Genomic DNA, 25,304 nt, shown 5'->3' with positions numbered 1-25,304 from the left:
TTGAGAAATCTGCAGTCCAATTTGAGGGCGCTGCCATCTTGTGGTGATTACCATTACTGCAGCAGCACTTCATCAAATTCATGATGAAATTCAGATTTTAAACAGATGATAATGATGACAGAGGGATAAAAGAGGAAGAAGAAAGTAGATGGAGACAATAAAGGAGGAGGAGGAGGAAAGGGCTGAAATGAGACCAAGACAGGAACAAAGTGTCAGACAAAGAGAGCTACAGACAGAAAGGGAAATACAGAGAGGGATAATCAAATGCTTGTTGTCACGGTATGAAAATGAAGACATCAAACACTTGTTGATGTGTTCTGTACAAAAGGTTTTATTAAAGTAAGCAAGCTTGACATAGTAAAAAAAAAATCCTTGACATGTTATGATATCCCTGAGGTGGACATGACGTCAAAATGTATTCAAGCACATAAACATCGCTCTGCATAGCAACAAGGTATGCGTGCGTTTTAAGCATTGAAAACCATTTACAGTATTTCAAAAGCGGGGTGAAACAAAGTACTAATCGTTGTTGATGCATCATTTGTCATTTGAAGTTTTTAATTTAGTTGAAACACACTCATGAACAACACCATGACCCTAACTAGCTCTCTTTAAGGTTAAGCATGTTTAAATCATCCTGGGTCATGATAAACCAAGTGCACGTAATGTTTGATTTCATTTTAATTCAAAGCTCTTGTAGAGAGTAACCCCCACTCCCCTCCTTTTCAGCCTAAAGGTGCTTTAAGTGTGACAGAATCATTGCAAGTTGCCACAGCTTGCAAAGTGTACAAGAAAGGAAGCACGTTGTACAAGGTTAACTGTACCCTCCTCATAAACAAGGCTGTTTGGGATTTCACACAATTAGAGTATTTGACCATAAATCCAAGTATTGGACAATTAAAGTTCTGACCTAATGTTGGTGTCAGAGCGGGGGGTTCAGAGTAATCTCTCAGCAATGCTTACAACATGACAATCCATATAACAGATGTTGAGACAAGGCAGCCTGAAGGTGTGGACCCACTCACTGACAATGCAAACCCTACAGGCATGGCAGGCAAAACAATACTTAACAAATATGAATCAAAATATACAACAAATCAAGAACAATAGCCACATGCAACCATTGGTTGAGTTTTTGTCAAGGCATCAGACTTAATCAATGGTCATTTTAGTGGCCCCTGCAAAATGTCAAACTAAGGATAAATACGTCTCTGCTTATTCAACTTAAAACTGGATCAAGACGCAAGATTTTGCTGAGGGGAAGTTGGCTTAACATTAGTTTAATTGGAACTTCATTCTGGTCCTTTTTAAACCAATGACACACTCCCAACTTCTCTAAGACAAAGATTTCAAACTATTTAAAATACAAATATCTTGATCAAATCAGCTCCTGTCTATGTATGATGCATGCCATATTTACAAAAAAGATCATTTTTACAGAAATACTTTTGCAGTAAAACCAATTAAAAGAACAATCAGTGCATTTTAGGGAGAAAGAAAACAAGTAAGGTAAGTAAGGTAATCCTCGTTTCCACCAAGCAGTCCACTTCAGTTCAGTTCTGTATTCATTTTTTGGTGTTTCTGCTGTCAAAAGTTGGGAACGGTACTAAAATAACCAATCCTACTTTTTTGCTTCCCTTCTGTTGGGTAGTCAAGTGAACTATTGGATGGAGCTAGACACTCCAGTCCATTGATTGGTTGAAAGAATTGTCCATTTCTGTGTGCAGTGGTAATAAATGACAAACAGATCTTAACATGTTTAAATATCATGTGGATTTTGAGAAAGTAATTTTGAGGCTGTGCTTTTGTGAATAATGTCAGCATGTAACACTGCCCCATGGATGACCTTAGAGGTGTTTAATTCATTGTCGGGCTACATTGTCACACTATCATGTCAGGCTATTATGTAGCTGACACCGCTACCACTGTCAGGCTTACACTCCGCTTACTAAGTAGAAGGTACGGTTGGCTGTTGAAATGCAAGCAAGATAAGGGTCTACTGTACCAAAGTGCACTGAACCAAACCTGAATGCTTGGTGGAAACGGGGCTTTAGCGCACTAACATAGAGATAGATAGGTGAACATGCAGATACATAAAGCATCATTCCTAGTCAAACTGCTGTAGCACACCCTCCACCATGAATGGTACATGCACACATGTCTCATAGAAATACTTGAGAAAGTCTTGCCAAAAGTTTGAACTGCATGAAAAAAGAGTTTCATCACAATTCTGTGAATTTCTCCTTCACCACCGTCTTGCTGTAGGTGGGGGTTCCCATTACTGTTGTGGTAGATGAACTCACTACGCTGCTTTTAGAGCCACCAGATGAGCCACTCTTGCTAAAGAGGACTCCTTGAGAACCAGAGGAGCCCTTCATCTGGGACAGACCTCCTGCTTCCTGGATCAGTTGCCCTTGGCTGCTTGTTGGCCCTCCAACCACCATGACTCTCTGAGATCCTGAAAGCCCTCCTTGCAGTGGAGTTCCCCCCTGCACAAGGCTTGTCTGACTTCCCTTTAGCACTTTCACAGATGTTGCAGGGACATATCCTGAAAGCCCTCCTGCCTGCACTAGGCTAGGCTGGCTCCCCTTCAATACTTTCATTGAACCTGCAGGGACTCTGCCCTCCACGACCATCATGGTCTGGGCGCCAGAGGGGATGCCAGTGTGGACTCCACTCCCTCCTACCAGCATCATTCCTGGGCCCTGAGCTTGTGCAGTGGAAATCATGGACTGCCCCTGGACCATCATGCCTTGGGAAGGTAGAGTCTGGGTTCCATTAACCAGGACCATGCCTTGCAGGTTGGTGGATGGTGCCTCTGCCAGAAGTACAGTATTCTGAACCTGTGGCTGGACTACGTAATGCATCGGCTGAATCATAGGGGTGGTGGTGTAGTAGACAGGCTGTTGCTGCTGTAGCATGTACATCTGGCCTTGATTTGCCATCCCTTCGTTCACTCTGGTCATCCCTTCGTTCACTCTGGTCATCCCTTCTCTCACTGTGCTTTCCTTCACGGTCTCCCTGACCACAGTGCGCTCTGCTTGCGGGATGGTTGGCTGCACCTGGGGTGGAGGTGGCAGCTGTTGGGTCATAACCCTTGACACGGAAGTATGAGCGGGAGCCCTCACTTTTTTGACTTCAGTTTGGATCTTCTTGCCTCCACACTCCTCAGCCAGGGTCTTGAATTTTGGCCCGAGGTCATCAAGAAACTGTAGGTCGTTGTCAGACTCCAGGTCACTGCAGCAGCCAACTGAGCCAGCAGGGGAGCCATTGCCCTCGAAGTTAGAGACCAAAAGATTGTCCTCCGCTCCATTGTTGTTTCCACTGGCAAGTTTCTGTTGAAAAACAATAAAGATAATTTACTAAGCTTACCTTTTTTGTTGACTTGGGGCCAATTTTTACTTTTATGTTAACTGACGGGACAAGTGTAGTGTAACTTTACTGCCAAAGGAATTTGCGGTTGAGCTATATTAGCCATATGCCTATTTATCAGCTTGATTTGTTTTCCAGCAAAACAATCCAAAAAAACGAGTTTAAAGAGTAGAAGTTTTCACTTGATTCCTCACCTGAGTGTAGTATTGTGCAAGAATGTGTTCCGGCAGAGCCATGCCATCAAAACGTCCCCCCCCTGCTGCTGATCCTCTGCCCTGGAACTCAGAATAGTGGGCACTGCCACGGTGCTCGGTCATCGTCCCCCACGACCTATCTCTTAAATATCCGTCGTCATACCCACCCCCGTTCATCCCATCCATAGAGGCAACGGACTGCTGGAAACCCATACTTGCCATGGGCGCGTTTACAAAAGATTGGTTACTCATTTTCATCATCTCTCCTCCATCCACTGTTGGCATGGTTATAAGTGGCACTTCCTGTAACCAGTGATGACAAATTTTAGAATAGGGCCAACACGTATGTTTCACAACATTCCTTTTCTGTACAGATGATGAGGTAATTAAAGATATATGCTGTTTTTACCGTGTTCTCTCCCTGTCCCTCAGTGTGGTAGTTGATGAGGTTTGATTTGGTGTCAAAAGGCATCTCAGTGAAGGCCCCTGGCATACCAGCAGCACTCCCACAGTGACAGAAGAGCAGCAACAGAGGAATGACTGTAAAAAAATATATATATATCTCAGTCTAAATTTATGGATCACAGAGGTTTGATGTGTAGACTTCAGCAGGTCTTCCAAAAACATTAAGTGTAGCTTTAATTTCTGAGATCAATGAAACATGGTTATTTTGGATTAGCAGTTCTGTTGCAATATGATGCCATGTATAGTTACTCTTTATAATGAAAGCTGGAGGTTTTATAACCATTATGGTGCACGTTATAATATATGAAAAGTTTAGACGGCTGCTGCAACCTGCGGGCCAAATAGCATGCATGGCACAACAACAATCACAGAATCACAGTCACAACACATATCATCACATCAGTTAATGTAACAAGACTACATGTAGAGAGTCCATCAGTATTAACTAATCCATTCAGGCACATTCACACACGGCCGAAGAAGCGGCGGGAGCAACTTTGGGTTAAATGTCTTGCCCGAAGACACATTGGACATGTGGATGTAGAAGCTGGGGATCAAACCCCTGGCTTTCCAGTTGAGAGACGACCGACTCTACCAACTGAGCCACAGCCGCCATGTGCACTCCAGATAACCCTGAAATAGGTCTGAGCAATCTGATCCATCCTCGGTGCATTAACACTAATATTTGAGTGAGTGGATGTTCATACCCAGGAAAAACTGGGCCCAAACAGGACTCTAACTTTTGAGCACTGAAAAGGTCGGAACATTTTGATCAAATGACTCTTAAGCAGAATGAGTTTCCCATCATACTCACGTAGTAACATCAGCAAGCCCAGGCAAAGCAGTCCAATGCCTGCAGGTCCTAACACTGATTCTTTGGAGAGTTGACCTTGGGACCCTCGTTTTCCACACACCAATCCATCCTCACAGGTACACACTTGGATCTCCACTTTCTGTGGTTCTGGACAGGCCTCTCCCTGCGCATCTTTCACATTAAATTCCACTTTATAAAAACCAGGCCAAAATTGTTCCTGAGCCCTCAGGATAGCTGCGGTGTCTGACACAAACAAAACAAACAGAAGATTGTAAAATCAGTATATGAGTGTTCTGGATGAAAGAGTTCATCTTAAATGATGCTTCTTAGTGTTCTACTCAAACAAAATAATTTAAATATCAGTTTTTATTTACTTTATATTTGGTAAATGTATATATGGAGTTCTTCTCACCATTTAGACGCTCGACCTGCCATTTCCCCTCAGTGCCTTCTGGGATAATGCTGAATTCAAAAGGAGCTCCATTAGGATATCCGTCCTCATCTATAGCATTGACAATAATATGATCCGCACTGGTACACATCGTCTGGAAGTTACTGGTCAGGGTGGGGCAATGGTCATTAAAATCCTGCACCTGGATGGCTACAGTGCCGGTAGCTGTTTTACTGGGGTCATCTGTGATTGAAAAAACAAGCAGAAAATCAAACCATGAGTATCTCCTGATTCTGTTTCTATGTGGAACAGATAACCGCTGCATATAGGAAGCTAGTTCCCTCCTTTTTAATTGGTGTGTGAATTTGACTAGCGGTGGACTGTCAGTGCAGTACGTGTTTTCTTAGCACAGACTGTCAGTGTTCTGGTTTCCCAAGTGGAAGCGGTAGACATCCAGTGACATACTGGGTATGTGTTATTGTAATAGCTCAGATATTTAGCTCACTTTGTGCTGCCTAGAGCTCATTTGAATTTGAAAGTGTACATACAATTAAGACACCGCTCAAGATTTCAAATAGTCAGCTTTATACGGAATATACTAAAAATCAACTTCTACATCTCCAGGTGCTGATGGTCCCCAGGGGGAGAATGTTAAACGCCAGGGGGCTCTCAATCAAAACAATAGCAAAAGATGACGTCGAGGCTGGCGGGGAATCATGGGAGTGACCCCACCTCCCATTAAAAAGATCTCAGTGTTTACCACCGAATAATGATTCAGTGTATAATTAAGATGACGTTTTATCACAGCAGCACATACAGCAACAGTACGGCAGCTTTCAGTAGCAGCTCCCGCTTCCTTTATGAAGCGGTCTTTGACGTAACGTCCAGTGTTTCCACGGTAATGATAAACATGTGTCTGTCTTGGCGGCTCTGTCATTACAGACACCACGGCAAGACACGTCCTGTTACAGCTATAAAATTACTGATTTATCTGGGTCTGGTAACTGTCAGAAATGTTTGAGGTAATGTAGGCATAATAAAAATATATATAACATGGGTAAGTTCATTTTTAATTCATTTAGATATTTGAGTGTAAATATTCTACATATTACACCTTTAAGTCTAATGAATAAAAATGCCAAAAGAAATTGCTTCAAATGTCATTATCTCATGAAATGTTAAACATTAAAACGTCCGTCCCCCCCCCCCCCCCACATAAAGGGGAAGAGTTTACCTTCACTAATGCACAGCACTTGAGCAAAATATGTCCCATTGACCAGGAGTGGAGATTCTCTGTCGGGAAGCTTGTTCAGTTTGATCTCTGCTGTCTTTGGATCGATGGTTAGCCAGTTGCCAGGGTCTGAGCCTTTTACATACCTACAGCAGAAACACGATGTGTTAGTTATTATCATCAGCGTAGAAACATGTGCTATCATTGAATTGTGGACGTGTTCATGCGTAAACTTACTTGACGTTCTCCGCTGGTTTCAGAGTGTCTCCGTCGATTGCAGGGTAGCTTGCAATGACATCATTAATGTTGATGCTCTGGCCCCCCTCTGAGATGGGAATAGCCTTGACTTTGGGACTGAAAGCTGCACCCTCGGGCTTGTTCTTGACGTTGATTTTGACTGGATAGGTTTTAAATGAGGTCCCACTTTGCCATGAGGATCCTGAAGACCAGCCTCCAGATCCAGATCCACCTCCAGTTCCTCCTCCTGCTCCTCCTCCCGCTCCTCCTCCTGCTCCTCCTCCCGCTCCTCCTCCCGCTCCTCCTCCCGCTCCTCCTCCCGCTCCTCCTCCTGCTCCTCCTCCTCCAAAACCTATACTACCTCCAGAGGCACCAGATCCAGAAAATGGTGGGGCCTTGTTTCTCACAGCTATCCCTAGATCAAGGTCCTTTACATCTTCATAATCCACAGCCTGTGAAATTGCACACACAAAGATGATAAAACGTCTGTTAAAAAGGTCACTGCAAGCTATGTGTACATCTGCTTCTCATGTTGGGCGGTTAAAACTGCAGAAACACTTATGTGTTGCTCAATCAGCCTCACCTTGTCTAGCCAGAGGACACCCTCATTGGTTTTAGGGTCAGTTGTGATTTTGAAGTACCCTGCTTCATTGCCTTTCACGATTTCAAACACAGATTCCCAGTTTTCTGTGCCCTCCAGATCCAGGTCCTCTGTCTTGAGTCTCATCACCTCCACACCTTCTGCGTTTTCTTCAATGCTGGCTTCGTACTGCATATAAAACCCATAATTAGGTATTTTTTACTTAAATATCTGGTGCTCATCTGAATACCATGTAACATGTTTCACTTGCAGCAATATACAATCTTACAAGGTCATGTAGAAAAGTGTCTGAGAGGAATCTACCTTCTCTTGTGTGAGTTTGGGCACGTTGTCATTCACATCTTTGACATTGATAGTGACAGTGCTGGTTGCACTGTTTCCTCCTGGTGCGCCATCTAAGTCCTGAGCCATTACCGTCACAGTGTACGAATCTGCTAGCTGAAAGTCAAAAGAGAAACAAAATGATCTACAGAGGCGGGACTGGACTCTGAAGGCTGCACAAAGCCTCACAGAAAAAAAGAAAAGAAAGCTGTTTTTTATTCAATGCTGCACAGTCCTAATTCCAGGTGTCATCTCAGGAGGTCAGACTGATGAACTGAGTCTACATGTGTAAGGCCCCGTGTCCACCTGGCATTTTTTTTCTGGGCAGAAAAGCACTGGCTGTGTGCTCGGAAGCACTTGCATGAAGCGTTTGTTAGCTGAGGATATAAATGTCTGCCCTGTCTCTATGACAACAGTCTGTTGACAATAACCGCTGTATGATCCACACGGCTAGGTTATTTTTTTTCTGATCAGACCCAGAGCAAAGAAGATGTGAGTACAAGACACGATCAGTAGGAAGCTAAAATACAGGGAATATCATACATTTGGAAAAGAGCACCTGTGACATCAACAGAGCCATTCTGAAAAGTTGAAAGATTTTCAACTTCAGCGATCAGAGCGACCTCACAAAAGAAGGTGGAGCACTCAGAAAAATACGCTGGGCACTGTGCTTTTTCTTCAGGTGCCCGCCTGCTGCTGCAAATGTTCACTCCTCTTTGAAAACACTTGAAAAAAGACGCTGTCGCTCAGAGAAAAATGCTAGGTGGACACGGGGCCTTATACTAACACTTCCCACGAGATGGCAAAGAAAAGACGAGAACATGAACTGCTGCAGATTAAAAGTGGGGGAACATTCATTACATTTGTTATTTATGATGTATGATTGTAATGATGTATCTTATACTGTACCTCTCTGTCCAGATTAGCATTTTTCACACGGAGGATTCCATCTCTGGTAATGTCGAACATACCATATGATGGACTCTGACTAACGATGCTGTAGAATATCTTTGAGTTAACATTCCCTGGTTCATCAGCATCAGTTGCATTTATTTTCATAATCGGAGTGCCTGTAAAATACATTGTAAAAACGGCATTTTATTCAAAAAGTCGTTTGAAAGGAATATTTCCAAGACATGTTTTTGCCTTTTTCATAAACTGCATTTTTTTTTCTCTCTGTAAAAAAAAGTATTTTAAAATAAAGCAGATAGAGGTGATTTTCTCCATTTTTCATTAGCGTCTAAATTCATGTGTCCTTGCTGTCTTCTTAACAGCCTCAGTTACTGAAGCACAATGTTTAGCCATGGTCCTTCTTACCATTGCAGATCTTGCATATATGATTCTGAATCCCAGACTCATTGTCTTATTAGTCACATTGAATATCATAGTCATGAATCTGTACGGTGTGGGCTGGTAGAAGAGTCATTAATTCATTTTGAAATATGAATCTCTCTTCTTAGGAGATAAATAATCCATCATTTATAATTTGATTTTAAAGTTAAAGGTTGTGTTTTTGGGTAGAGAAGGATGCTATCCTGCTGTGCATGTAGTAACTCTTACACACGTATTTTGTATTTCATTGTGGTTTCCTGTTTGTTTTTTCTACATATGCATACGAGGGCTTATATGCTAGCATGTGATGCAATACACATTTTTTAAGAATAGCTGCAAACGTTTCTACTGATGGATAGTTTATATGACGTGCTAAAACACAAGCAACAGATGCATGGGGAAGATTACAAGCAGGTAAAAATGGGTGAATACAAGGCAAACACTTGAATCTAATAGTTTGTTAGGACACAATGATACACACAGTGCTAATCTGACTCTAGTCAAGTCATGTGACTCGAGTCCCACACCTCTGCTGCTAATCGCTGAATATCACTGAACTGAGACGTAAGGATGTGATTAATATGAACGACACTCAGGTTTGATCTCAGCCGTAAAGAACGTACGGGATAGCTATTTGGAAGAAACGTAAACAGAAGCAGGAAACTTACCTGGAGGACTGAGCTCATACACCTCCCCCGCCTTGATGATACCAAACTTTGGACTATTGTCGTTCTCATCGACAACCTTGAATTTGATATCAACCTTTTCTTCTGCTTCTACACCATTGAGGTACTTCGCAACACCTTTCAACTGAGATGGAAAAAAGAAATTCAAATATTGTCACAAGTGGAAACATGTTAGCGCAACTATTTAGTATCAAATACAAAAAGCTGCCAATGCTTTATCATATTGTTGTTTATTGTTTATTAGGATCCCCATTAGCCACTACCTACAGTAAGTAGTGACTACTCTTCCTGGGGTCCATACAAAGGTTAAATATCAAAGAGTCACTTACATTGTAGGTGTGGATTAGCTCCCTGTCCAGCTTCTGGGTGAGCTGAATTAGTCCAGTTTCATGATTAACCACAAACACGTTGAAGGGGACCTGGTCTGCCCCAGGACCTTCCAGAAAATATTGGATATTCCCTTTGCCGTTGTCGAAATCTGAATGAATCTGGAACACAGAGAAGAGCAGTCTCACTTATTACACTGCATTCGGATGGAACAACAACAACACAAAACAGAAAACAAGGAAGAACACAACAAGTGATTGAACTTTCTGTGTGTTGAACACTGATTTGCTGCGACTTGAAGATCTGCTGACGTAAAGTTCACTGTTGAGGATGACATTACAGTGCCCCCCTCTGGTGGCAGGAGGTGTTTTCAGATTATTATTTTTTAAGCTGTAATTTTTTGTGTTTTCCCTTTCATGTATTTGATTTGACAAAGCATTAGCTGAGGTCCGCTTCTGGACCAATGGCGCTTGTGTATGTAAGTGAGGGGCGTGGCTTTTGAGGGAGCACAGAGGGGAGGGGGCAGGTGCAGACAGGAGCACTACTTTCAAAATCATGCTAGTTTTCGAAAATTACCAACCCTGCCTTTAAGACATATGTTCACCTCATAAACATAGTATGTGGGTACATATTCAATTCCACAAACAGATATTGATGGTGTTGAATAAAGACTGTTTCATTCTTGCATTTTAAAAGTCAAGTTATAATCCAATCCATTTTCTTGTTGGGATATCTTACAAATAGTGGAGCAGTGATGCTGATGCTACAGGGGGAGGATAACACACATATTTTCTTCTGACGCTAAAGAGTGTTGAAGACAAAGAACGGTGGCTCACCTTGGCAACATATTCCTGGTGACTGTAGTCTTTATTTTCAATGAGTGGTGTCCTGGGGGGGATCCAGACTGACTTCACCACAACTGCCTGGAACTGAAAAGCAACAGAGGCCATTACTTCACAATGAGCATTTACTAGACAGATTCATACTGGGCCCCGACATGTCAGATCAGGTGCCTCTCACTTAAGGGGGGTGGGGGGGATCTTGTGTGAAACCTTGGAGAACTGGCCGGAAATATCATATTCTTGGAGAACTGGCCGATGACCAGTGGTGTAGTTCACAGAGGTATACCCACTCCTGAGCTCTATCTACTCCTAAGCTCTTCTGATTTACAATATTCAGTGGTATGCTGCAATTTTTTTGTCATGATGGCTAAAGGATGACCCACTCTTTTCTTTAAGAGGTTGCTTATTTGAAGATGTCACATACAGTAAATGATTGACTGATTGATTGATTGATTGATTGATTGATTGATTGATTGATTGATTGATTGATTGATTGACTGATTGATTGAACTTTATTGTCAGACGTGGGTTTCAAAGGGAGTTCACTGGAAAATCAGATTTTTTGTGTAAGAATATTTTACCTTCTTAAACAGTGTGTCATAGCTGCAGCTGTGTCAGCAAATTCAGTCGACTAAATTGACAGTGAACTCGGTAAAGAGAGCTTGTGTTTGATGCACTCAGACCCTCTCACAGTTTGCATCATCAGGGAATTCAGTGCAATGGATTGTTTTATGCAGGCATACCTTTAAATATGACTTCACAGTGTTTACAATGATATGTAATTCTAGTCAGCTTTCTGCACATGAGCCTCTATTACATGAACACATCCTATGCCTTGTGGAGTTTTGTTTCCATTTGACTTCCTGTGTTTGTGAGCTAACGTTAGGCTGACGAGGTCATATGTTAGCACCATGTATGTACTCAATGGACCCTCGATAACATCTCAAAAGAAGGGAGGAATCCATTAAACAGAATGTGGAACAAAACACGTCTCACTACAGTTTCATGACTCTATCGTAGAAGTCAATAAGGAAAATGTGTACTTTTTACATCCTGCAGCTATCTAATTGAAATAGGTCAATGTAGATTAGCCGTCAATGCTAAATCAATCCTATATTAGCAATGATGAAGTTGAATGATGAACGTTCTGCATGCTCTTATATAACAAGGCCCGGTCAGCTGCCACTTTCACATCCCCCTGTCTCCTGCTGACTTCTCCCTTTTTCTTCTGTTGCTATTCTCCATCTGTCCACCAGATGCCCTCAGACTTCACCTCCCTCCCCCAGACACACACACCTGTTCTCAGAGACAATAGACAAAGCCGGTTTTCTCCACCACACCCGCTCATCTGTCTCTGCTTTCTTATTTCCCCTGCCCTGCCTTCTCTTTTTGTCTGCCAGCCAACATGCAAATATCTTCATGTGAAAAATACTGAAGATCAATAAATAGTTACACCAGTCTGTCAGTACACCCCTCTATGTTTGTGTCTCTTCCTCTCATATAAAGGGCCGTTGTGGGCTGGGTAAATAATCAACTGTGTTGTTTGGACATGATGAGACTGAAACAAACTGACACAGGAGTTACGTGTTGCAATCCAAAGTAAAAAACAGCCGCAGTCAGGAAGAAGTTCCCACCGAAGCTTCGGTCAGACTGCAGTGTTTGAAGAAATCGTGTTTTCACTTTTGAAAGTGTTTCATGAGCTTTCAAGTTTCATACAGCTCAAATTCAGCTCGATTCTCATTCAATCAAGCCGAATGAGGCCACACACTTTTATTTCATTTTCACATAATGTGCTACATGTGCAGTTACACGACAACCAAACACATGCTTCATTATTAGTGGAAGGTTAGGATTGCGAAGTTTGTTTATTTGAAAGAATATAAGATACATGAATACAGATGATTGCCCCGATGTCCAGGACTTTATCTACTCTTAATATCAACCACCTCATTTAAATAAATAAGTGGTTTCTAGCCCGTCATCATTCCTTCAGTGTTTGGATCATAAACGGTGTGTAAAATAAAGAATAAATCATTTAAGTTGTGTGCTGAATGAAGTGACAAACTTTGTGGAGTTAAAATGTATGGAGTAAGTCCATGAAATACAGCATTTATACAGTTTATTCAGTACGTGTGTCAACTAAACAAAGACGGGTGCTGGAAAGCTGAGTCGAAAATAATATTTCACTCATTCTCAAAACCTCAGCAGGGCTGAAAAAGAAATGATACACGCTTCATCTTACATTTCAGGCGTTTCATCAATTACATCATGAAGATGGAATATTAATCTCATTTTGGCTTTTTTTGACATAGCTCACCTTCACTGTCTGGGAATCAGTGAAACCTCTAAACCCAGTTTAAAAACCACAGACCTAAGGAGTGTTTCAAGCCGTTTTTGATATTAGAATCCTCCAGACCGGGAGATCACACACCTGCCGCTTGTAGAAACGATTGCACAGACAGAAGTGCACTTAAGTCATAATGAAGATAAAATGACCACTTAGCGTGAAAGTGGAAGTGAGCAGTGAAAAAGTATTTAGGACAAATGATGCGGTCAAAAGGAGAAGCAGCATTTATTCAAACAGTATGTGTTCAATCTCTTGCTCCACACGAGCCTCTTAATTTGTGTTTGGACTGAGCTGCCAAACTTTTCATTTGACCTTGAAGAGAGATATCAGTGTTAACACCGCAGCACTTTCTGCCTGTTGCAGGAATAAAAAAATTGATTAATTGATTAAAATCTTCCTGCCACTCTATGGATGCTCTGTTCATATCATCCCTTGACAGTTCGGGCAGTACATGATACATGGAAACAGAGCTTTTCTCCGTTTCATCTCATCGTGTCTGTATTTATCATGCAGGTATCAACTGGTGGTTACGAGTGCCAACAATTAGAAATGTACTGTCAGTAACGTAACAGCCTGCTGTTAGTCAAGACACACAGACAAGCCAACACAAACAGGACACACTCTGTTACAGAGCGCTGTGTTCAGTCCAAACACTGAAGATATAGTCCTTTAACAAACACTGCACAGACACACATACGCCAAATGGAGGATGTGTGTCTGTTACTTGTTCAACATTGTCAAAGCTTTTATCACAAAAAGAATATGTTTCTGTAAATCACTGCAAACTCCGGCCAACAAGCCAGCTACCACCTTAACTGGTGATTCCCTGCGGGTTCACTACAGTACTTCAGGCAGTTCATGTCAGTCCAAGTTGCAAAGAGATTTGGCAATGCTTGATGGACAGAAAACAACAGCCTTTAAAATCCCATGTAAGATTATTGAAAGACATCAATCTTCAAGGAGGCAATCCTCACTCATGGATCTGTTGCTGGATGTTGTATGGCCAATAGGCAAATCTCAAGAAAGTCATGAGCTGTTAGAGGGATTGTTGTTTGGGAGAATCTGATTTCCCTTACCCCCCCTTATGTTTCCAAATGTATTCAGGTGTTGCTGAGTCCAGATCAAATATTTGGAGAGTTTCTCTGTCCCTGAACATCCTGACTGGATGAACCGTGACACAGACACAGTTGAAAATCTCATGTGAGGAAGCCATATGGACTCAGAGGCTGCAGTTTAGGACTAGCTCAAATGTGGATAAAGACTAGACTTGTAATGGGGATAATATTATTTAAAACAAATGGGTCAAAATAAAAATGACAGTAAAGATACACTGGACATCCGTTCCTCAGGCTGTTTATCTAAAGAAGCTGACACATTGTTTTTCCATGGTATGAAGCTGGATTCCCAAGTCACCTATCTAAGTTTCCATCACTACGAATAAACTCAAAGTGTAACATGAGATTACCACTTTATGACAGTGCATCAGTACACATATAATTACTGAGGTTTCTGAACATTCAGCCAGGAGCCTTTCCCATATATGTGCGACAATGAGTAAGTCACATATTAGTGAAGCTTCGAATGCAAACAGAAAGCTTGTTTTTGTGCAAAATCCGATTGTTGACTCAGATACTAATGCTTCTTTACTTGTTTGTTTGTTTCTGTTTTTTTAATAGATTTGATGTTTTCTAATTGTTGCTACATAAGTCCCTCTTCTTCAAATATCTCTAAAAAATGTCTGACAAACTGCATGTTGCTGATATGACAGAATCAGAGAGAGTCCCACACTGAGGACATTTTCTTTCACGTTTGACCATGAAAACAAATCAGAATCTGTCTTCTCCTTCTTAACGTTTTCTGAATCAGCAGTATTAAACTGATGCAACACAACTGATACATATCCACTACTGGATACCACATTAGATTCCTGTTAACTCAGCAGGGAAATTATTGACCGAAACTAATGTTCAACAGAAACATTGGTGCATACTTGGTTAGAATGTCTCATCTTCAATCAATAATTCATCAAATAAATATTAACATTATAGTTAGTCCGTACGCGCCATGTACAGAGGATGAAGTCCTTGAGGTGGAGGGCCCAGGTTCAAGGCTCCTTCCCTATGTGTCGTTCCCCACTCTCTCCCCCTGATTTCCTGTCTCTACAATAAAGGCTTGAAAGCCCAAAAGCTAATCTATTTCAAAGATCATCATTATTGATCCCTCATCACAGGAAATCAACAGAGCGCTGGTATCCTGCAATGTGCTAATTGTATTTGGCTGGTGACCGAAAGTGACTAACTATGGCACAGCCCCACCTAGCAATTTTTTTTTCAACCCCCAACTGTCCGGTTAAGAGACAACCGACTCTACCAACTGAGCCACAGCCGCCCAAAATAAACAAGTTAGGACTTGGGCCACCTAAAAATCTAATTGGCCACCCAATCTATGAGGTCATTTTGCAGATCAATATGGCATATTTTCTGTAGTTTGTTCTTTTAATTGTGTATAAACATTTTGAACATAATTTTCAGGTGCATGGGAAAGTAATGCACATTTTACTTGCAATGAACTAACTGTGTGTGTGCCAGGGCCAAAACGTGTATTTTTGCAACTTGCAAAAATACACGTGCATGTGCATACGTGTTTGAATGCACATTTTAAAGTACTTTAAATTCTGACTTTGAATCTTCTTTAGTGTCATTAAGATTTTAAGCTAATGTCGACATTATAAAGTAGGAATGATTGGTTAATAATTTATATTTATTTGAGAGTGTTTGTGAACACATCACACTTCAGGCCACCCCTGCAAAAGTCAGAGCGCCAGTTGGGCCCCCAGTCAAGAAAAGTCTGGATGCACCCCTGTCTGTATCACAGGCTCAAGTGTTTGTACTGAATCATATGTTCACTGCTGGAACTGAAGGCATCATTTTGTTAACGACCCGCTGCCGAGTTGGGCTCTCAGATCTGTCAGTAACTAATTTATCTCTGCATTACAAATTGTATGTTGACAGCTGTTTTTATAGCTATGTCTCTATAATAAAAAACAGCATGATGCAAGATGCTGTGAAATGCCTGTGTGAAAAAGCATCCGCCCTCAGGTCCGCTGTATAACTGTTTGTGTTCAGGAGAGGCAGACACACCCTGCCACTCCTAGGAGATTTGAGTAATCCTCATCTGCACCGTCAATGCATGGGCATGTCAGGATGACTGGAAAAGTGAGACAAAGAAAAGGGAGTGGGGTTTCTTTTTTTTTTAGTGTACTAAGTCTCACTAAGATGTACCAAATCAACAGTATAATGACAGTGACAACCCGTCTTTAGTGATCCTTTGAGAATCTCTGAGGACATTGAAGCCGTTCTTCCCTCACATGGATTTAGTTAGTTATGTGTGTTTTGGTTGAATAGGCTAAATATTCTTCAAATATCTTTCCTCAACAAGGCTATAATAGTTATTGAAAATTTTTTAAAGAAATTCTGCAGCTCACAAGAGATATTAGAAAGTCAGTGGTTGAGAAATGATGCCATATCCTATGTCTGATAGTACAGCCCACTGTGTTGCTAAGGCAACCAGGTATTTGTTGGTGTCGACATAAACAGGATAGTTAGCCTGAGAAGGGAGTTAGGCAATATGATAACACTCTGACTCAAATTTCACTCCGACAGTAGGCTGTCTCATATATTTCATGTCTGACACCTCAAACGTTTGAAATGAGTTTAAAAGCTGGCGTTTCCGAGTCGTCGAACAAATTTTGCATATTTAGCCTGTAATTAAAATAATAGATTCAATATGAAGGCTAGAAACGATTAGACCGGTCTACTTTGTCCAGAGTTCTTTTCGGGAAAGCTCTCCTACAACAATCAGCCGAACAGACTTTAAAAAGTAGGCCTAATTGAAATGTAAGATAGGCTATAAGAAGTAGGAAACAGCAACAGCTGCAAAACAAGTAGTTCCGTACTCACCACAAACAGTAGCGACACAAAGACGGGCGAAGAAACCCGAAGCATGATGGAAAAAAAAAAGTTCCGGTATCCGCGTGAAGTGAACCGGTATAGAGTCCTACTGATGCCAACAAGTGTTCCTCACAGACTGTGACCTGACGGAGGCGGGACGGGACTTTATGAAGGAGGAGTAGTGCTCCACCAACACCCATACACACCCTTCAGGACGGAAACACAGAGTTTAGTGTGTTTGTGTGTGTAAGCCAGGTCAATACCAGTACACACCTATTGTGGTTTAACCCTTTCAGGACCTACTGACGTCGAAACTCGTAGCCTACGAAACAAAAACAAATGTTGCACTTAATGTTGATGATTTACAAAGCAGAAAGTAAAATTAAATGTAAAAAAATTAGGCTTCTATTAGGCCTTTGTGATATTTTTTTTACAATGTGAGCAGCAGACCAAAAGTCTAAGTGTCAATATCATCTTAACAATAAAAACAAAAGATTTTAGTTAGAGGCGCCTTTCAAATCCCTAAAGGTCACTTTACATAGCAGAGATTTAAGAGGAATCGATCAATTTAACAGACACATTTACAGCGGCCTATAAAATCATTGTGAGGAGGATTCATGAGACAGGACGGGAAATTTCAAAAGACGTGTTTTGAGATGAGTTTCAAAATATTAGGGATGAGTGGTGGGAGGGATTTCTAGATGAGGCTTTGGACCCCATGGTGGTCAGGCGAGCAGGTGGTGCGGTGAGTTGAATGGAAGTAGTATAGCCTTGTAAATAAGGACTTAAAAATCTTGAAAAAAAAAGAGCAAAAGATCCTTCATGATATAGCCGTACTCAAGTGTATAATATCTGTATGAATAACAAATGTAATCTTTAAGAAGATGATTAAGATGATCTAAAGTATTTTACGCTTCACCTCATTTGATTAACAGGGTGAACAGAAGTGCTTTCATACCTCATGTTTTAACAAAATGATTTATGTAGGCTACAGAATTTCCCCCTGAGTAAGTAGGCCTATTTCTGATTTAGATTCTGATTCTTAGACAAAAACATGAGGACACCAGTGAATGAGCAAAGAGCTGAAGCACCTGTTTGCAAATACAGTTTTTTTTTTGGGATGTCACTCCCTTGGAAAGACGAGACTGATCCATTTACATCGTCAATGCCAGAATCAGTCCTAATAATACACTCAGTCTTAGTGTCTGTACGATCAATATGTTGGTAATAATCAGAGGTGTAAAGTAGCGAATTAGGGTGAATTAGCCAAATGTGGGACACCTAAGCTCAAGTGGGTGTAGGTCTTCCTACAACAAATGAAAGTCAATAAAACTAAGGGTTAACACGAGTTGAGATCTCATGTGATCAATAAAAATAACATGACTTCTCAAATAGCCAATCATAGATTAGAATGATACAATCTTGAAACAGGTAGTACACAGCCTGAAGACCACCCAAAGGTCAGTGACATACTGTTTATTACTCTTTACACCTCTGCTAATAATCTGCCGAACTCTTGTTGGTACATGGATCTAAACAGGCAGGCACAGCAACTAAAGTGAACTGAATTTAGACCTGGACACTAGGCCTAATTCCAGGATGAAGATTTGAAAAAAAAAAACTCTGTTTATGTGTAGACGGGAAAACTGAGTTTTTGTGCTTTTAAGGTCACACTATGTGCCGGTTTCTGCTCCGTCCCGCATCATTGTGCGACACTGTCACTTTTGTTTCCATGACATTAGTGCGTTGGCAGACGTAACCAGACTAGTGCTGGTGTTAACGCTGCTAACTAGACTTTTTAAACATACATACAATGTTACTCTCTCACTATGTTGACGCAGAGAGGCGACACGAAGACATCCCAAACCCTGCCTCCAATGTCGGTGGTTTCGGAGGAGACCCGGTCGGATACAACATAATGGGGCAGGTTTTAAGGCTTGAACTTTTCAGGGAGGGGATTCAGTGGCTCTGTTATTCTGTGTGGGACTTGTTGCTGACATAGTCCACAGGGTCATCTGAAATCAATACCAAATTGTACCGACATTAATGTGTGTCCCAGAGCCAAGCTCGTCTTTGATTTCATACTGCTGGCTGCAAAATAGTTTGAATTGTTCGGCACATTTTTTATACTTCGTGCTTTTTTCCAGGTATTTTCACCTACATTTTACTTTCTTTATTTTCTGACAGATTTAAATCCTGGAGAAAATCATCATGGTTGTTATTGTTATAATTCTGTAAAACTTCAAAATAAAAGTACAACCTAATCTGTCCAATCCTACATGAGGGCTTATCAAAGTAAGAAAGAATGTAATGTTTACAGCAGCTATAAATCAAATCAATGAAGTAGTGATTTTATATCAACAAGGTTTGTGGTCGTATATGGGTAAATATGTTTTCTTGTTTATAAGTGTCCGACTTGAATTGTCATGATCACATGTGATCGTGTCAGATTTTGGTTTCGATGAAGATGTTTCCAAAAGTAGTCGATGAAATATCACGTTGTAAACCGAGACTCAGAGAAAGTGTGTGGAACTGTACGGAGCGAACACTTGTCAATAGGTGTCAGAAAACAGACAGGGTGTGGTGATACCAGCAGGTGTGACTGTGAGTCATGTTAAAGAGTGAGATGACTTGTGATGTGATTAAATTAAAATGTTTGTGTGTCAGTGAGTGGATTCAGCCATTTGGCTCATGCCTTCTCGATTAGTGTGAAGAATAAAATGCTCATGATACTTGGGTGGTGCAGAAAAAGTTCAATGATTGTAAATTAAAAAGAAGCTTTTTTTTAATAAACTTTCAAACTGAACACATGGACCTGTCAGAACTAAAACATCAAACAGCACGCTAACACATAATTCCTTGTTCCTTGTCAGTGGTTGCATAGTCTGAGGTACAGTACACTTGTATTGTAATGCTCTTTTCACCTTGCTCAGCAGGTCCACCCAGGGGTGGTTCTAGAGCCTGTTTGGGCCCCAGGCAAAAAAATCAATGGGGGCCCCTCCAACCAGCGTTCATCACTGTTATGTGTGCCAGTTTCCCAGCACTCTTTCTTTTTTCAATCCCAGACGGATCATTCCTCTTTATTTTCCTTTCATTGACACAAACATTGGTTTTTCAAAGCAAAAGTGTGTGCCACGTGCAGCACGGCAACGAGAGAGAGTGCTGTTTGAAGGGGCCCCCTTAGGGAGGTTTCCTACTGTCATTGAAAAATGTGCACATTTTAAGCCACTACTGGGGTTTAAAGTATGTCTGCCCTTTGGCCCCCTACTGGTCTGCAGCCCCAACAAGTTGCCTGCCTTGCCTATTGTAAAAGATGACCTCTGGGTCCACCCTATGTCGTCTCCATTCAGTCCAGAATGCTGCTGCTCGAGTACTCACCAGGTCAAACAAACGACCTCACATTACTCCCATACTGAACTCTCTGCACTGGCTTCCTGTGCTTCTCACCCTCACTTTCAGACCCCTTCACAGTCGGGCCCCAGAATATTTTTTCAGAACTCATTCACTCGTATTCACCAACTTGTTCACTAAGGTCCAAAGCCCCACACCTGCTCTCTGTCCCACAGACACATTTTAACACTCGTTGTGATTGTGCGTTTGAGGCTATTGCACCAATCCTTTGGAATTCCCTGCCCATCTCGTTACATTTTCTGAATCTGTTGAGTCTTTCAAAAAGCAACTGAAAACATTTATGTTTCGACAGGCCTATTGGTAATCACGTCCACCCAGTCTACATGTTGATCTATGTTTTACTGTGCCAATTATTGTTCCTGGTCATCGCAGGATTTCATAATGTCGGTCCATGACAACCCAGTCTCATGTCAAAATGTGTAATGCCTACGTTGGTCCACAGCGCAAAACGTAGTGGTTTCACAATAAGGGCTCTAAAATTGGGACATGCCTACGTTTCCTTTTGCCTATTCTTTTGTATAGGCATACCTCAGGTCACATGACTGCCCAATTTTCCCCTGGCGAAAAAATAAAACATGGCGGACATCCCTTCTATTTTCGGCGGAAAATGCAATATTTTAAGATAGTTTGAGGCTTAAGTGTCGTTTTGATAACCTTTCTGGCGACAAATGTACATTGTATCTTCATAATCTTCGTTCGGTTTATGTTTATGATCTTTAGTTTGTTCGTTCCTACAAAGATTCTTTCAGGTCTCGATAGAGAAACGTTGGACTGTTTTCTACTGTTGCTATGGTGATTGCTATGGAAGCTATTAACAACGAACCGGAAGGAAGTGGACGTTCGGTTCGCGGCTCTTTTTTTGACTGCTTTGGCTCTTTCCCATTCAAATCCTCCATTGATTTTTCACAAAATCCTTATATCAAGAGATTGGCGCCTGGGACCAAGACAACAAACTACCCCAACACTCGTGGCTATAGTACATTCAATTCGGCACCAAAACAGCGTAAAAAACGTAAACAAAGGTATAGGTTCAAGACTGTGTACATCATTTTCGTCTGGAGTCAAGGAACTACCCATCCCACAATCCATTGCGAATGATATCATTTATTCAGTCTTTCAGGTCTCGCCAGAAAAAACGTTGGAATGTTACGTTTTCTACTGTTGCTATGGTGGTTGCTTTGGACGCTATCAACAACGAACCGGAAGGAAGTGGACGTTCGGTTCGCGGCTCTTTACAGTCTATGCTTAAAACGGGTTACATCAGACCCTAGACATCAAACTAAGCTTCTATGCAATAAATAATGATTTCTATTACATTTTTATGGATGTCTTTCATTACAACCAAATTTAATAAAACGATTGGAACAGATCGATGCATATTAGCAACATTATAAACTATAAAATGTAACAATACATAAAGACAATACTGTACAGTTTGTGTGATTTATATGATTTTATTTACCAAAATAATCCTGACAGATTAATACTATCTTTTAAAACAGGTTTGATTTGACCACTTTTTTACAATATATATAGTCTAGATTATTTTACAAAACCCATTCGGCTTTGGTAAATATTTGATAAAGTGGGTAGATATACATTTTTCACAACCCTAATTATGTTCCCTCTGTGCATAACGCCAGACATAACTACCAAAATTCCCATTTCTAGAATAATCAAAATGATTACTATTTGCAATAGTCAAAATATCCGAAATGAACAGATATATGTACTTTATTTCAACATAGATCATATATGAACTATGCAATAAATACTTCGGCCACACAAGATCCGTGGCATATTCAGTGAATATATTTTTTGTAAGCCTTTTATAATCCTAGTTACAACCTTTTTTTTGGAAACGGAAAAGACTACAGTTATGGCGCCATTCAGTATCAAGCTGTATGACTTGACTCGGAGGAATTGTAGTCTTTTAGACAAATGTCAGTGTTTCCCTTACTTAAGAAGTAATATATATTTAATTGAGGGTACACAGGGGAGTTTAATTGGATAGTTAACACATTTATGTTATCAGATATTTAAAAAATAATTGATACATTTGTTAAAATGTATTTCAACCATATATAGCAGCTCCCCTTGTTGTTTTGGTGAGCTGACTCCATCCAAGTACATGGTACTTTGTTCCAAGACCTCTCTACAGTTATTCCCATGTCTGTAGCCCCTTTTGTTGCTGAGGTATAAGCCTTCAAACATGCCCTTGGGTCAAGGTTCAAAGGGCATTATTTCAAAACAGGGGTTATGTTGAAACCTCATCTTCACATATGTTACCCTCCAGGATGAGACCTTTCCAACGATGTATGTCGTTCAGCTCTAAATATTCTCATTTCATAGACAGTATCAAAACGACACTTAAGCCTCAAACTATCTTAAAATATTGGTGTGCTTTGGCGTCCACAGAAGGTTTCTGAGGGAAACTTCTCTTTCTTTAAACACAGTGCTGTCATGGCTCCTCATCACAGACAACCTGCATTTGTTATCAAGCAGAGAAGTGGTGTCGTTTGAGACCAAAAAACCCATGTCGATTTTCAAGGTCCAATAAGTTACTGGTTTTGCACAAATTAAGAAACTCTTTTACAAAAGTGTCCTGGCCAAGACAGGCAACAGCACAATTTACAGGGTTTCAGACATAAAACACTTAAAAACATTTAACATAGATAAAGGAATCACAAAATATATGAACCTTTCATCAAAATTAGTCCTAAATCATTAACAACAAGGCCATCAAAAAGAGCAATACAAGTTAAATAAAACATCTACAGTCAGATATGTCCGCCTCCAGATCATTAAGAAAACCAGATATGACTCTGCTAGAGGCCGTTGTAGAGACAACTTTTGGTGTGATATTGATTTATTTATTAATTTGTATGAGAGCCTGAGACACACCTTGGGTTAGATGGCTTTGAGCATCCGGTAACGCTGGGAAACTCGAGGTCTGTGTTGGCTCTCAGTCAACTAGGTCATGGTATATCGAACTTTGATCCAAAGGCAACTGGCAACTTAGTTGGACTCACTAACAACTAAGTGCAGTTGCCTTTGGATCAAGCCTTGATGTGAAACATGAATAACGATTTTAGAGATAACAAAGAGCCTAATGTTACATCCATTATGTTCTAAATATTATCCACAGGGATACACTCGGCTTTTGTTTGGTCACTCTGTCACCGTCTTCTTAAATCTCTTAGCCTCAGCTGTTGTATCTATCAGTACTGAGATGGGCTAGCTAGCTAGTGTGTTAAAGCTGTACTCAGGTCTCATGAGAGAACCGTGACCAGTGACCCCACTTACACTACAAAATGCTGTCAGCAGACGACCCAGCGATCTGTGGACAATGGGACAGACGCCATCCCCCCTGTTGAAAGTTGTTGTACTTCTCGATCAACTTTGAAACTACTACTTTAAGGTGGAGAAGTTATATATTGTTGCTTTAATCATTTTAAATGTATGATCAGGTGTTCAGGTGGTTGAATAACACGGCGGCTTGCTGCTCCATATCTCATGTTTGAAAAGTCGAAAATGATTCAGCCCTGATGACTGGAAGGGTGGAGTAATACCGTCAGGTGTGTGCTCAGCATTAAAACTGGTTATACAGGAAACGGACTTCTGTCAACCAGAAGCACCAGAACACACATACACAGACTGAAAACGAATCAAACATAACCTATGATAATTACTTAGCAACTCATCTCCCCTGAGGGCCAATCTGAGCTCAGACACACCCTCAGCGTCATTGCTCATGTCATTGCTCATGCTGTATTTTATGTCATTGCTCATTTTCCCACAAGATCATTAAAAAGTCAACAAGTAACACCTAATGGAACAAGAAGAAACCCTGTGTCTTATATATGAACCAATAGTAATTTGATGGGTCACATTAAAGCCACTTCCCTGTTAAATTGAACGTTGCTTTTTGTGTTTAATATTGGTGGTAGGGTTGAATAAGCAGGATTCACGCTCATTCAAGAGTGCCAACACTATTCTGGCACAATTATTCAAACATTCACTTCTGGAAGGTGCTTAGTTTAAAGATTTATTTTGGGGCTTTATTGTAGAGACAGGACAGTGGATAGAGCTGGAAAACCAGGAAGAGAGAGACTAGGGATCGACATGAGGGATAGCAGCCAGGCTGCCTACCCAGAGGACTTTTGCCTCCGCATGGATCACGCACACTGACCACTACACTACCAGCGCTCCCTGAAGGGTGCTCAGTTGAACACAGCTTGTTATTGTCAGGTCCATTCTCAGTGCGCTGATGTCAAAAGATGCCTTTTTATAGTGAGTGAATGTAACATCTGTACTCTTAATGCACTGGAGTATTTTGACCTATGAAAACCTGAACATGGGTCACATGGGTATATTGTTGTCTGCTCTTAGCTTATTGTTAGTTAACTGATTCTTAATCATGTAATATTTATTATGATGTGTGCTGCTGCCCTCTTGGCCAGGTAACCCTTGTGAAAGAGATCTTGATCTCAATGGGTTATTAAAAAAATCACTCAGTTGTTGATACATCTTCGTTTTTTTGTGTTAATATCTATACTTTAAGGAAGAATGTGGGACTTTTTGATCCAGTAGATGTCACCCTTGAGCACCAGTATGAAACCAGAACAAACTGCTGTTTGGTGACACCTCACACTCTTGTACTGAAGCCTCCGCTCTCCTCCAGCGTCACACATCCAACCCCTCCGTGTTCACAAAGAGGAGTTATCAAATGGAACCCACCATTTAGCTCAAGCAGGTTACAATTCCCTGTGGCCTGCACTGT

The 25,304-nt window shown here is 41.0% G+C and overlaps 1 protein-coding gene across 1 annotated transcript; it reads right to left on the bottom strand.

Moving 5' to 3' along the window:
* Positions 1 to 304: 304 nt before the first annotated feature.
* Positions 305 to 17,276, bottom strand: LOC109993407 (desmoglein-2.1). Its single transcript, XM_065956051.1, has 14 exons — positions 17,120 to 17,276; positions 10,808 to 10,900; positions 9,974 to 10,132; positions 9,627 to 9,768; positions 8,536 to 8,696; positions 7,609 to 7,743; positions 7,288 to 7,473; positions 6,705 to 7,156; positions 6,471 to 6,613; positions 5,258 to 5,479; positions 4,846 to 5,088; positions 3,976 to 4,106; positions 3,567 to 3,869; positions 305 to 3,335 (listed from the first exon to the last, which is right to left on the bottom strand). The coding sequence occupies exons 1-14, from the start codon at positions 17,162 to 17,164 to the stop codon at positions 2,223 to 2,225; spliced, it is 3,528 nt and encodes a 1,175-aa protein (XP_065812123.1). The 5' UTR covers positions 17,165 to 17,276; the 3' UTR covers positions 305 to 2,222.
* Positions 17,277 to 25,304: the final 8,028 nt, after the last annotated feature.

The sequence above is a fragment of the Labrus bergylta genome, chromosome 6 (assembly GCF_963930695.1).
Source record: "Labrus bergylta chromosome 6, fLabBer1.1, whole genome shotgun sequence".
Taxonomy (NCBI): domain Eukaryota; kingdom Metazoa; phylum Chordata; class Actinopteri; order Labriformes; family Labridae; genus Labrus; species Labrus bergylta.
The sequence above is the reverse complement of the archived record's forward strand: the minus strand, read 5'-3'. Positions and strand labels throughout refer to the sequence as shown.